Below are 15,734 nucleotides of genomic sequence, written 5' to 3'. Positions count from 1 at the left end.
TGAGAGCTCAATTTATTTTTTTTTTACTCAACTACAGGAAATATTTGTATTCACACCAAGACAGAGAGAAATTGGTGGTAAACAGAAAGAAAGAGAACAAAAGACTAAGTTCTGTGACTGTAAAGTTGTGCTCAAACAAAGAGAACAAAACCCCTAATAAAATGGCTACCCCTTAACTAGTGCTGTATTGAAGGTAAAAGATCATTACTTCCCCCAGGCACCAGTACTGTGACCAGAGTTTAATATATATTTGTAGACTAAAGCTTTATGGCAGTTGAGAGACTAATATTCACCTACACTACTGACAACCTAAAATTATGCAACATGTTATTGCAAAGGTAAATTTACTCATATTTGAAACTGAGCGTGCTTGACCGTTGATCTTATATCCACATTATAAATGTTTGATTATGCCAAGTAAAATCAGACAGCAATCTTTTGATAACTGAGTTTGAGACTTATTTTGTCTTTATGCATAATCTTGGATTAATCCCTAAAAGCATTTCTTGGTACTGAAAAGACTCAAACCTGTGGTACCACATTTAAGACAAAGAAGAACAGGCAGAAACCATTCCTTTATTTTGTGTTCAATACAGGTCCACTCAGAGACAGCAGAACACAACTGCCCTAAAGATCATTTGCCAAAATCACTACCTTGTATTTGACAGCATCATCTGCAGACCCCCATTCAAAGCAGGATTGCCACCAGAATCAACTTTCTCATCTTGTATCTTTCGGAGTTGGCAGCTGTCACCAGACTCCTCACAGCTTTCCAAGTTAGCAGCCAGCAGAAAAATCTTCATCACTTCCCTACATACATTCACAAATGTCAACTGGCAAAAACATTACCTCTGGGGAAAATCTACACACCTTTTCTTTCGTGAATATTTTTTCATTTTAGAAGAGGGGTGTAGAAAACAGCATGTACCTAATTGGAGTAAAATGCATAATTTATTCAGCACCAAACATGAATAGTACTTTTTTTAAGAATTGGATTCTTCAGAACATAACACCGTGAATTTAACAGAACCGAGGGGAATCTGCAGCCATCAGCACCCATACATTTGCAGAAGCTATTGTAAGTAACTGATGCTTAATTTCACGAATCTATGTCTCCTCTTGATAAACCTGATGTACTATCCTATCAATTTCCACAGCTTGGTATGTAAATCAGTGAAGGGTTAGTATCAAGAAACTAGTCCTAATTGACAGCATATATCTTCGATTTCCAACTGCAACATGAAACTTGTGTTTTCACGTGCACTACCTATTCATTAGCCTGAGATATGGTGTACTGGACTAGACTCAATCAGATTGTTTCAAAAGGGGAAATTATTTTCAGAATTCTAAGGAGCTTAATACAGTGGATGAGAAGAAAATCTGTAGACTTGAGAGGTATTTCAGTGCATAAGCTCAAAACTATCTGACACCACTGTTCATCAACAGCTCACCATTTGCTGAAGTTCATGCTGTACAGTTAAAATTTAATTTTTCCATTATCAATTTTTAAGATGGTGGGGATTAAAATTCTCTATTGTAGACTATGCATTTTTCTCTTCTCAAGCAAAAAAAGCACTGATTTATTATGTTATTCTCAAAATAACACAGTTAAAACCCAAACATGTAATGTATTCTATCTTATAGATCATTAATTTTCATTACAAATTTCTAGGTGCACAATTCTTTCCATCATCCCTCCTTCAAGTAAAGAACACATAACTGACATATTAAGTCATACAACTGTTAATCTGTAATCTACTGGAAATTGTCTACGTATTTAGTTTATGAAACCAATCAGTCACCTCACATCTCTGACTTCACCTTCTCCTTACATGTTTTTGGAACACACCTTGCATCATCTATCACCTCACCAGTTACAGATCTTACACAAATTAAAACCAATACTAAAGCCAGTAAAATGCTTTTCAACTCTCTGCCAATACTTTTCTACTTACTATCAATATGTGAATTGCTTTTTATATAAGATAGTTGTTAAAGTCACAGGTTTGTTAGGCTTTTCATCCAAAGAGAAGTAACCACAAATAAAAGTCTTGCTTTATAGCTTTAGTGTGAAACTGTTCAGTGTGTTGTGTGTTCCCTGGGGAATTATGCCAACAAGTGTAGGAACAGCTAAACATAATCTACCAAGTTAGCACATACTGAATAGAGATGAGGTAACAGGATATGTGTATCTTCTAGACAATTGCCAGTGCCAGGTAAACCAGCCCAAACAAACAGGAATAATTTAGTATAGAAAAGGCTGCATCCAATCATGGAAATATCATTAAGCATGGTTACATAGTCATCTTGGAAAATCACAGTATTTTTACTGAGTTCAAACAAGTCATTCAAAATCTTACTGTATCTGAAATTTTGGTGTGAAATTCCTGTTTCTTCACAAAAAATATATTCACGGGTGTATCTCATCAAGATTATTTACATGTTTAAGTGGAATCCTCTCTGTCACAAAAACTTCAGAGTTCCCTAAACGATGTGTCTAAATTACAAGATTTAAATGTAATCATAAACTCACTGTATTTTCCGGTCAGCCTTCAAACATCATCAATTCAAATACCAAAAGAGTGATGCCAAACCAACCCAGCCACAAGAACCGATTGTCGGAAAGTCTCAAATATTTTACCCCTGAGGCACATCCTGCTGCTGGACAACAAAGAGGGAGTAGTCGTGTATAGGTCCTTCCCAACTACCCCACAAACTGTTGAAGTTAAGCAAAAGAAGATGCACCCGTAACTTTATTCCTTGAATGAACAACTATTGGCAATCTAGAGCTCTTCTAAACTGCTCTTTCTGAGCTTTTGCATCTATCTCATGAACTCATCAGCTAACACAAAGACTGTCAGAAACTGAGGGAGGGTACTGTTCTCGACATAAAATTTGGAACACAGAAGTCTCATAGAAATAAATACATAAATGCTCTGTTGGATGCAGGTATTTAAAAGTTCTGTTCTAATATATTCTCTTTATTTAACTGAAAAACAGTGCCTATCAGATCAGTGGTTTGTGCCACGATAACTACAGAAAACCATCATACAGTACAACTGTGACATGAAATTACAATGACTATATTTACATTGGACTAATGTCCAGAAATACTATTCACAGACAAAGAAACTATTATTTTTTAGGCCCAAAATTAGATTTCCTAGTGCAGACGTTTGGAGAAACCCAAACTCACCCAGTGTTCTTAACTCTTCAATACGGCTAATGAGCCTGGTCCTTCCAGTGTAGGCTTAACAATTTTAGCTGATATCAAACACCAGCAGATTGGTTGTCACTTACAGAAATGGGATACAGGGTCTCCCAACTGCTAACCTAGACTTGCCCAGCAATCCTGATTTTCTAGTCAGGGACAATGTGGCTTAAATTACTTAGTATAGGAATTCATAATCCTTGAATAAGAGATACTGTAAATGTGGCAGTAGATGCTGTCAGCAACTATCCAATTAATTTACATTTATTTGTGCAAAATTTTAGTGAATTAAAAAGCTCTAAAACTATATTATGAAAAAATATAATCAATAAATGGAGGAATATTTCTAACAGACTGAAACAGGTTTTTGAAAACTGAGATCGAACTTGGGAAATACAAGTTCATAGAGTACTTTTTAAAATATCATGAATGTCTAGAAAGAAAAGGTAGCAAGTACCATATTGTCAACCAAATTCCAAAGTACTTTTATAAACCTTAAATCTCAACCTCTCAGTGAGGCAAAGAATCTTCCCCTTCAAGCAAACCTGCAAAGTCGCCATTGCAATGCCCTAGAAAATACCATCCGAGATATGAGCAAAGGCACAAGCAGAAAGCAGACGTGGCCATTTACAGCAGGGCCAACAGGCAGTTCCCTTCTCTGGCACCGTGAGGCCAGTGACAGCAAGGAGCTCACATGAATATGTTATTATTTAGTAATACAAGAGGCAGAGGGTAAAGGTAAAAGGAGGAGGGAGAGGGGAACGAGAGTATAAGTAATACCACAGGAAGATTAAATGCTGCCCCAGAAAAGAATGCTGACGTTGCTCTGAGTGCTCTTACTGTGATAATAGATGATTAAAAATGATGGGAGAAAAGCCTGGAGCACATGGCAGGGAGAAGGTGCTTTCTTTTAATCTGCGAGGGCTTCTTCTGCTGTGCTTCAGGAAGCGCTGTTCAAGGGTGTGACAAAGCCTCACTTTCTCTGCCTACTTGGCTGCTGTCAGGGTGTTGGGGTCTGCTCCTGGCAGAGATCCCCCCTTGACAGAAACAATTACTGAGGAGCAAAGCCTGGCAAAAACAAACAGTGCTGTGATTGATAATCTGGGTGGATTACAGGCCTTTGACAACAGCCACAATGCTTAAATTTGACAGCTGGCAATGCTTGATGAGAGCCAATTAGTGGAATATGTATTCACTTCAGCCAGAAGTTTCTTCTGGTTCTACTCCAATAGCTTCCTGAATAGGAAGTGTACAGAGTGATTTTCTCCGCTTCTGCCTGCTCACATGTATGCCAGCTACACTGTCAGTACAGCTAAAAATATACTATAAAAATGACATATTTTGGCACCTTTGTATATTAAAGCCAGTAGATTCAAATTTTATAAAGCTGCATTTGACCGTACAGATAGTGGCGGTACAAGAACCTGAAAAAAAAAGATTACTTTACACTGACTCTACATACCACACAGTGTGTAAACAAGGCTGCAACTGCACTATTTAGGTACCAAGTCCACTACTAGTGACAACAGTTCTCAAAATGCTTCACTATTATTTGAAAATTTCCTGGCAAAGTACATTAATCTGTCTGTTCCTGTTTCAAATAGGTTAACCTGGCATTCAAAGAATACCAGAATTCACAGAGTACCCTCTGTCCTGCCCAATACATGCAGGAACCTCTGACATGGAAATCTCCTTCAAACTTGTCTGACTGTTCTTAACTTTCTTATCACATAGGTTTTCTTTCCCCACTTTTGCATCTATTTCCACTCTTGCTAGTGCAAATAAGTGGGTACTGTGGTGAAGAGATCAATACAGAAAGATGGATCCGACTGCCCCGAATCTCATCACTTGTTTCAAACATTAACTTGTTTTCTCAGCTATAAAGAAGCCACCACCACCACACTCAGACAACTTAACTACATCGTCCCAGACTTCCTAAGTCCCCTTCTGACAGTGGTTTGAAAGATAGCTCCACTTATTACACTTCAGTGGGCACCATCACAGTGCTGGGACCTCTCAGATGCTGTCAGAGAATGATGGTAGCTGTGTCACAGAAACAGCATTACATTCAGCAATTACCTGCAGGGATTGTATCCGTGTCACCTGAAGAAGAAATTCATTTGCTAATAGGGTAATCACTCTCATCAGACATGGTTTCAAAACAGGGCAGCTAAGGCAAAGCAAAGACTAACTGCATGCCTCACAGAATCTGTATTATTTCATCAGGCAGGGTGGTAGTAAAAACTGCCAGAAGTGTGGTCATGCCAATACAGCTCCACAGCAGTAAGAGGAAACTGCTTGCCTGTCAGTCTCCTTTGACCTGTTTTACATTCTCCTGTTACAAAGAGAAATGACTCCAACCAGTGGAACTTCACTTTGGCAAAGTTCACAGCAGAGGAGTGTCAGGTGTCAGCGTGCAGGGTTTCCAGGGAAACAAGTAACAGTGGAAAAATAGCATTTTCAGGGGGAGAAGCTATTCTGGAATCTAAAATTCTTTCCTTTTCCTCATGATCCCATGAACCACATTTACTTGAGAAACAAATCTTTGCAGTACCTTGGCCTCATAAGGAAAGCTCGCCAAAATCTTTGCAAGGAAGAAGCACAAAGTAGCACAGAGAAAACAGCTTTGGGACTTGAATGGCTAGATGAAATATGTATTAAATATTGCAGAAATGCTAACTATTAATACCACTAGCCATCGTCAAATAATTCCTCTCACTTTATGGGAATGGTAAATAAGAGTCCCTCAATTCATGCTGACCCACAGAGGAAGGAATGATCATGATGAGGACATAGAAGTAGAAGGGAAAAACAGGTATTAAAGATTCCTCCGAATGGCAAGCAAGCTGACTACACAACCCATACTTTCAATAGCATGAGGTTTCTTATCTCCCTTCACTAAAATAGAAAGGAGCTCTTTTCACTAAGTATAAGCGAACAGCAAGAACAGGGAAGGTGAGGGAAGTACTAAGGGAGAAAAAAGTAGACCTTAGAGATGTATATTAGAATAAAAAGGAAGCTGAAGACAAAGGTTGATCTTCTACTCAGTCAAAAGTGAAAGCTATCAAAAAATAAAGCCAAGAAGCACAAAGTGCTCATGCCCTTTCTGTGTCAGTCTTCGCTAAAAACTGTACTCAGGTGACTAACAAAATTTATTTCAATACTCAGAGAATATAATTTTAGGTCAGAAAAGCAAAATAACAAATGAGATGATATTAAAAAAAAAATCAGAGGTCTTGAAATTTTCTAGCTCTGACTATACTATACTAGGAAAGAGTTTATCTACTATAATGAAAACTATTAAAATAGTTATTTTTGGGAGCCTGTGGGGACTGGTGAGGTTTTGTAAGACTCCATTAAGGTTTCTGACACTGTCTCACATGACATGCTCATGAACAAGTTCAGCTAAGGCCTTCTCTCAAGCTTTGACCAGTTTCAGATACCACACTTGGAGAAAGAAAGACAAATCAAAATCTAAAGAGGAACAACTGGAGTGATCAGGTATCTAGAACACAAGATACAGGAAAACGGGAAGAACTGAGACTGCCTTGTTTGGAGAATAACACAGAGGAGATAACTCTGTGTAAACCAAAAGGACTGCTTCAAAAGCGCAATGAAATAAGTCTTTTTTTTTTTTTCCTATATCCATAATGGATAGAAAAAGTAGTAATGAACTTGAATTGCAGTAAGGCACATTATAAGTGCACCATGACATTGTAATGATAGACAGATGAGTCACAGAAAAGACTTCCCAAGACTGAAGGTCTCCTTCACTAACTGTCTTTAAGAATAGATTGCAATCTGTTCTACCTGTTCTACCTGTAGGTATAACTGAATAAATTAAGTGGGTTACACGGAGCTCTGTCCTGAGCCCTGTACTATTCAATATTTTTCATTAACAATCTATGTGACAGAAGAAAATATATGTTTATGGAATATATGGAGAAAGCTTAGCTAGGTGGTTCTGTGAGAATGCTAAAGTGTAGGATCAAAACTCAACACGTTCTTAAAAGACTGAGGAACTGATCTCAAAATTACTGTTATTTAGGAAAAGGCAGCATAATAAAAATGTACCCAGTATTAATTTAACCTGGAGTTACGCCACTTAAAATGACAATTTTGAGATCCCATCATCAATAACACTGAATCAAGCTAGTCTCTGGTAACTTTTGCTACTGGATATTATAAAAGAATCAGGAATAATTATGAAACATTATATAATAATACAAGTGAATACAGTGATTTACAAACAATTCAACTGAGTAATACTCCAAGCTCTCAGAAAACAGACACTGATACAGTTCAGAGCCTCCTAAAAATTTCACCACTATTACTTAACATTTATGGCATAGTAGTGCCTAGTGATGTTGGTCAAGTTGGGCCCCCACTGTGCTAGACACTGTACAAACACAGAAAATGACAATCTCTGCTCCAAACAGCTCCTAGTAGAAAACCTCAAGCGTTTAAGACACAAAGCCCACAGACAGGAAAACCACAGCCCATTCGGATATGTCTTCCCTTTACAACTGAAAGCTGCAAAGTAGCGCTTTGCCCTGTTACAATAAATACATCCTGAACATTAAAACTTAGCTTGACGAGGAAAGGAATAAATGGTAAACAGGCTACTTCCTAACAGATGAGTGGTGGATGTGCTGCCACAAAGCAGGCCAAAGCTCCTTGGGTCTCTGTCAATTCCAGCATGACACATATCACGGGGCTTCTGTATGGTGTATAATCCAAGCACGCTGGCTGGCGCTCGCCATGCTACATCTGGACTTACTTAGACAACCTTCAGCTCTGGTCTCTTGCATCAGCCCCGGCCCCCTCTGGTGAGGCAGCCTCCCAACCACTGCTTCTCCATGAACTACTCATGGAGACAAAGTACTCTGGGAGGAAGTAAATTGGGACCACATTAGCTGGTGACCCTCGCCCTGCAATTGGCCTGCCTTTCCGATGATGGAGGAAATCCTTCATACAAACTGACAACCAATATGAAACAGGCAGCTCCATTTACTGGAAAGCCTGGTCAATGCCGAGTGCCTCATTAGGAAATGGTCTCTATATTGAGGCACATTCCTGCAATTCAGAGCCTAGAAACTCTAAATTAAAACAACATTGATGCCATATCCTCTTTCCAAAATACCTCTCTTCATCCAAACTTTAATACACATATTTAAAGAAATTAAAGAACCAAAATGTCTTTGGCAGGACTCTTTCCCTCTCTTTCACAGTAATACCCTTCCCGTGTGAGAGCAGGAATGTGACAGTGTTGGGAAGGGAGAAAGAAGAGTTAAAGCAAGGAATAACCAGAGTCCTCCAGAATCTGTACAACCTTTCCTTGATGAATCTGTGTCTTCACCAATATTTTAAAATAAATAAAGATCACCTGAAATTGCAGGGCTGAAGGAGTTGGGAGTTTTTTTGCAAGAAGTAAATTGATGGTCCTCAGTACAATGAGTTTTTGTTTTGGGGGAAGAGTTGTATCTACACTCTAAGAAAGGTCAATTAACATTAAGCCAGTCTGCTAACAGTGGTAGCTATTGTAGCAACTTAATGATAACCAGCACAAGCAATGAAAAGGCATAATCTGATCCTATCATACATACTTGGATCCATTCAGACTCACTATGGCAGCGTAGTCAGAAAACTGCTTTCCTAATGCGTTATCTCTGTCAGAGGTTCTTTCCAGTTTGCAGAGAGATTCAGCAGTCAGGCCTGTGGTACCTACCACAGCACGCATAACTCTTTGCACAAACCACTCCCTTCCGATATTGCTCAGCATTTCTATTTGCATGCTATGTACATGGAAATGGGAATCTTTTAGTCAACTGTGCCTGCCAGCCAACAAAGAGGTGCTTTCCCACCACAAAGCCTAAGCATTTCCTAGAAATGGGATGGACTGAAATAGCAAATACTTATCAGGGAGCTCAGCAGCTCTGAAACAACGTTACAGGCAGAAGGAAGGAATTACTGAGGTCAGGATTCCAGCTCTGAATCTGAAGAGTTGAATAAACTTTTTAGGCTCCAGAACTGCTTCCAGAAGTCTTCCAGAAGATATGGATTAACTGGCATCACTTGCCTTTCTTGAACAGCTGTGTTCAATACACCTGCAAGTCTAAAAGATTTTTCATTCACAATTTCTACTGTAAATCTAGGAATTACAGCTAAACTTTTAGGAAGTTCCTGAAATGCTATATAGTCCTGTGGAGCTAGCAAACACAGATGGACCTTTGTTCTCAAGATGTAGAAAAGGGTCCATGTATAGAAAGCTTAAATTGATGAAGCAGCACAGTTGTTTTGCTGGAAAATATGAGGATGGTGACCTGTAATAGCTGAAGAGGACCACAAGGGCCAAGTACACAGATTATTTGCAAATTATTTGGAAAAATGAGATTCCCTTTGACTACATCAGTAATGAGGATCCTGTAAAATCTCATAGCCTTCTCTTCTGACCCATCTCCTATTTCTAGAGCTGTCAAAGTTGGTATGATTTGAACCGATGCAGAAAAACTACATATCAAAACTATTGGTACTGAAAAAATAAATTTCAGATCCCCTACAACTTATAGAGGTGGTATTGCTGTTCCATGATAAGTAACTTTGAGGAGCTTTTCTTTCAATGTGTTGAAAGCTGCACACAAAAAATGATAAAAGATGATATATCCTTAGGATGTAGGATAGATTTTAGGGAGGATGTATCAAATCTCTATTAGGTCAAATAAATATTTCTCAGATATGGTTCAAATATAGTTTAAACTGTTTATATATAAACATTTATTCTGTCTCGGGGATTGGGGATGCACTGGAGAATACCTTGCAGCCCCATTGTCTGTCATTTTGTATTTATACTTATACTACCTGTATATAGATTGTATTTATAGTACTCATAGCACAGATGTGTTGAGGAGATTACTTTCTGCCTTCTTCATTTTTTTTTAAGATGACAATCTTAAACAATGATGAGCCTTTATAGCTGATGGCAGTTTTGGAACGAGAAAGTTCAAAGGCATTTGGATATTCCAATGAGTTTTTTGAAAAAGGACTATTGCTCCAACACCAGCTCAGAATTGGTCTGACTTCATAGCAAAAAAAATTTCAAATTAATTTCCTTTGCAATTTTAGTTTATTTGGGAAATTAAGTATCCCAGACCTATATAGGAAAGCACCTAGAAGAGCATCCTTAAGGGAAATGGCCATGTCTTTTTAGGAACAGAATATGATATTTTAAGACTTACCAACATTGAAAAATAATTATATGAACCACAACGTTAAAAAAATCACCTAACTGAAACCTAAGTCATTACAGATAATCACAACCTTAATACATAAATTAAATATACACAAATTTTCATCAGAAAAAACAACACCACAAAACACAAAAGATTGTTCCATCTATCTACAAATGATCATCAGAAGGAAACTGGGAAGGGCAAAGGGTGTGAAAGCACTAGAATTTAAACTTAGGACAACAAGAACTGACAATAAAGTTCCAATTTCTCTTGGAATAAGTGGTAATGTATATTAATGCTGCTACACCTACAGACAATTACAGGAAGAAAAAAAGTCTTTACATTGCTGTGACCACTTCTGAATCCTGTTGTAGGAGACCATCTGGCCAATAAGTGAAAGTAATTACAACTACTGCTCAAAAGTAATTAATACAAAACTGTAAACTATACTTCTTGCTCATATATCATACATTTGATAGTATAACAATCAAAATTACTGTTCATAAATTAAACATTACATAATTGCTATCTTAAAAATTCACGGCCAATAACCTCCTTGTGTTTCCTAAGGAAGAAGCAGAGAAATCCCTTATCAGAAAGCACACCTGGTTTTGTCTGTCTTTGACAGCAACAGAAATCATCTGGTTGGCAGATGAAATGTTGCACACAAAACTTTATGAAGATTAAAACGGTGGCACTGAAGACGTTGATACTGGATTGGCAGCAGCATATGTGCTATTACAGGGAACATGACAAGGGAATAACTCAGAAAAACCCACCAGAAGTGCTGAAGTGAAAAATCTACACAGATTCTTCAGATCCTAAATCTCTTATTGCCAGGGATGCCTTTTGCTTCCTCTGTGTTTCATTGGCAATGTATTTTTCACACTGTATTCAATACTGAAACACAGTATTAAATGCTTGAACAGAAATACACTTTTTCTGATTGTTATGCCCACACAAAAAGATCTTAGAAATGGGAGAGGCCAGAAATAGGAAAGAACCAATATCCTTACAAGCACGAGACCTCCCAAATTTCACTTGAGTAGCTGGCATTCCCATATGGTGCTCCTGCCGAAGATTAGAAATCACAGTAGAGACTGTGTGGTTTAACACATTCATATTTGAGCTTTACAGCAAGGAGAATTTTCTTCCATGTATGCTTCTTCCCTAACAAGGCAAATACAGACCAGCAAAAGAAGTATCACTACATTTCCCTGAATCTGTGGGTTTTTGTGCCTGTAGAAGATAACAACTGGTGTCCTTTTCATTCAGTTTCCTATACATTCTATCACACATTAACTGCTCAGGCAGTGACACAAAGAAACTTCCCTCAACACTGAGACTTTTTCTTTCTCCATCATGTTTTACAGGCTTCATGACCAGTAGTTAGTTCGAAATTGTTATTTATGCACTTTCTATCCCAACATATGACAGGATTATACATTATTAGTTCCATAAATCAAAGTAATAAACTCACACCAGATTATTAAACTGTTTCTTTCCTAGCCCTCCTCTACCCACCTGCTGCTTGAGCTGTTGCACAAGACGGTCTTTCTCTCGTTTCAGTGCAGCCACTTCATCTTGGGTCTTCTTCTTAGAGGATGAAAGTTCTAGCAGAGCAATATTGGCATCTTTTTCACTAATGGCAGCAAGAAGGGCTTCTTGTCTGAAAGAAACATATAAAGACATTATTATCCTGCAAAACTTAGAGGAAGCCTCTACAAAGAGTTGAACATACCAGAAATGCTGTAGCAGTGTGCAAGTCTGAAGAGCTGTAATAAATATGTTTGTCATGGTTATATGTCCGCTGGTAGAGCAGGAAGTCAAGACCCACCCACCTCCCCCTAAATGACTGTGCTGATACAAAATTATTGCTTATAGGATAAGAAAAACATATAATAATATGGTATTATTCTACACTCAGCTATTCAGTTTTTAATAACTAGCATTTATTATTACTTTGGCTGAACATTTTCATTCTTTATAATGTTCTAAACATTTCCAGAACAGATTTTGAGAATATATGCACAAATACTGGACTAATCATAAGACTTCTGTGTTAAATTGTATTAGGCTATACTGCCTATTCATGCAGCTATTTTAGAAGGAAGGTGGTATGTGACAAGTTTATTGAAATCACTTGAACAATACAGTGTATTCCCAGAAGGAAATGATGACACAGCCACTTTTGTGCTACGTGACAGATGTTGAAATAGATGCCTTCAAGGATGCTTGAGCTATTATTTGACTTTTGTTGTAACCAATATAATGAGCTTGTTGGATGCATGTCCTAAGTAATTAAGACAAAGGTAGGCATGCCCTCATCACAAACCTTTTGTAGCCTTGCAGAAATGGTGTAAGCAAGAACATTCTGTAGGAAGATCTTGAGGCTCATGCACTATAATGACTAGACATAGAAACACAACCTTGCCATACTCTTTCCATCTAGCAAAAAACCTCTTACAAATAGAATTGAGAAATATTTTACAGATACTGGGAAGAGAGGAGGCAAAGACAATAGCCCTGATCATAAAACAGCAGTTCTCAAATTAACTCAAAGAACTCCTCTAAGTTAGGGAAAACAACTATTTCTGTCCTTTGATCTTAATTCTCACATTTAGCTGGTGTGGCCAAATCAGGATGTGCAACAGGACATAAAAGGAAACTTTGGCCTTATTGCCCAATATGGGTGGCTTGTCCTACCTCTCATCACCTTGCAGAGAATGAATAAAATGAGGTCCTAACCATTTGTGGCAGTGTGAAAGATGGCATCATGCAGGAGTGATGATGAAAAACAAACTCTTGAATGCTACAGACTTCCTATCTACCTTTCATCTACAAATCTAGTTGCAAATGCAGTTAAAGTAGTAAAAATTCCAAATTCCCAAATAATCCAAATTTTTACCTGCTCTAGTTTATAAACAAAATCATACGAATATTGCTAATTTGAGAGAATGATTTTTAAAAACCAATCAACTGTGCTAAAACTATTCTGCTAATCATGACAATAGTAATTATTATGCTAGTAACATTGCCATAATGCTTAGTCTTTTATTAGATGTAAGAAAAGTTATAGAAGCTTAATGTAAACTATTAAGATTGCTTTTAATTACACCAATATATCTTTCTGTTTCTTGTCAAGATTTTTTTAAATAAAGACCCATCATAATCTGGTGACTTAGGATCACACTGGCAAACTGTTGAGGGTAGCAATGACACTAAATCTCCTTTTTCTAATTCACCCGTTAACACTCCCTGCGCAGAGTTTACTTGTAGTAAAATAGCTTTCTCTTTTTTTTCCTATATCTTCTTTCTAAAAACTTAATCTTAGTTAGGAATTTGTAATCGTGGCTAAAACAAAAAAACTTGCTCCAAAAAGAACTCACTGAGGTTCATGTGAAAGAATACATGACTGAGAACATTTGAGAAGAACAGGACAAATGGACAATACTTTTATTTAATATTGGTGTTTTGAATATATGCATCTAACATACTGCACTTTTAAACTGAAGGCTTGAAAAGGGAAAGGACTGGTACTACCGGAGTACAGAAATCTTTACCTGTTAAAATGCTGAAAACTTTGCAAATTTTATGACCTTGGTGAGCATGAGAAGATGTATTTCATATTGTAATGTTTCTGAGGGCAGAGAGTGAAATAGCTTCATCGGGTACGTCAGTGCTCAGATCAAGGGTGCAGGGAGGTGCATACCTAAATATATAGGATGTAGTCAGATAGCTTGCACTGGTTGCAGCTCAGCTGGACAAAGAACTTACTGTCCTGGATACCTACTTAAGTAATCCCTTCTCCAATCTGTGAGAAGAAATGCATATATATTTGCTTCCTGACCTTGTTCTAAAAAGTCTGAACAATACTGTTTTGCCTCTCAACAAAAACCCTCAACACATTATTTTAATAGAATGGGACCAAGAAGCGGCTACACATGCAGTCCTGCTGACAGATCTGAGAAGACAGCAACCTCTGAGGTGCAGCTCAGGGCTACAACCTTTTAACCCAGCTAGGCAGTAGCCAGTACAGCACTTTTCCCTCAGTTATGTGAAAGGCACACTGTCTCCACAGCCCTGGAGCAGAAACCACCAGGTTCTGAGGTTGTTTCTCTTTGAGATTTATACGGGTGAGACACCACATTTAAAAAGCTCTTGTTATTTTTTACAGGTGGAAAAAAAATATACTACTCTCACTTGAAAGGTGTGAAGTTTTGCTAAGACAATGGGTGAAAATTGACTCTATGATGAGAAAGTCCATGACTGCTTTCAGATGAGTGATAGCTGGGATAGAAGAACAACTTTTTCTTACACATTATGGGTTTAGGTGAGAAGAGGGTGATTGATGTAAGACCTGGCTTCCCTCTGATCCCAGTCAGCAACCAAGCTCTTAGAAATATTTATGACAGTGAAAGCTTAAGACCTCTATCACTGCAAAGCAGGAGAAACTAGAGCATAAAAAAACCACTGCTAAGATGTGATCTCTGTTCATCCCCTCAGTCACTCCAACAATTGCTAGAGTTTTGTTGAAGTTACCCATACATAAAAGTTTGCTGTTTTCAGGATCTCAACCAAAGCCATATATCCTGTATCAAAAAATGTGAAAGAACGATGTATTTCAAGAGGAAAAGGCGTGTTTCACAACAGACAAAATTGTTCACCACCTGACAGCAGAATAATGGATTTACACAATGGACTTCCTGTGGGTGGAATTTATCTCTGGATTTATACAGGTGTTTCTTGTACACGCTAAGAAAGTAAGCTTGCTTTAAGCAGACTACCAGCATATCAAAAATCTGACAGATCCGGTTTAGAGAGTACTTGGATCCTGCCTAGGTCATATCTAGAAAAACTGGCATTTTAAATTATTCTTTGTCTTTCAAGACATGATACCACAAAGTTAGGCACTTTTTTAGATACTTTAGGATAATCAAAAGACACTCTAAATACATTTATGCTATGAAGAAATACAAATATTCGGATGACTTAATGGAGACAAAGAATAGAAGAAAGGAAAAGGTGCACATCAGATTCCCAGTTGCAGTGTCAAGATTCTAGGTGTGGGAATGACCAATAATGGGTGGCATTATTACTGCTACTTTGTTTCTGTTGCTTTTGCTTTATGGAAAAGTATCCAGTTTTGGATGTTTGCCTGAAACATGAAAAATATCAATAGAGTGAAGTGACAGAACATGATCCATGACCTCTGCTTTTTTCTAGCTATTTGTATCCTGGGAAAGACAGGCTGGCTTGGAGCTCTGGTAAATTTCACTTTCTTTAATCTGGTT

The 15,734-nt window shown here is 37.8% G+C and overlaps 1 protein-coding gene across 10 annotated transcripts in view; it reads right to left on the bottom strand.

The window, feature by feature from the left end:
- ERC1 (ELKS/RAB6-interacting/CAST family member 1) overlaps nucleotides 1-15,734 on the bottom strand; it is a 305,039-nt gene that overhangs the window by 45,398 nt on the left and 243,907 nt on the right. For all 10 annotated transcript variants that reach the window (XM_074871663.1, XM_074871668.1, XM_074871665.1 and 7 more), the window contains one exon: nucleotides 11,965-12,109. In XM_074871663.1, coding sequence (XP_074727764.1) covers nucleotides 11,965-12,109 — 145 coding nt within the window. The remainder of the gene's footprint in view (nucleotides 1-11,964; nucleotides 12,110-15,734) is intronic.

This window comes from Strix uralensis, chromosome 5 (assembly GCF_047716275.1).
Source record: "Strix uralensis isolate ZFMK-TIS-50842 chromosome 5, bStrUra1, whole genome shotgun sequence".
In the NCBI taxonomy this organism is placed as follows: Eukaryota; Metazoa; Chordata; class Aves; order Strigiformes; family Strigidae; genus Strix; species Strix uralensis.
This window is presented reverse-complemented; position numbering and strand designations above follow the sequence as displayed.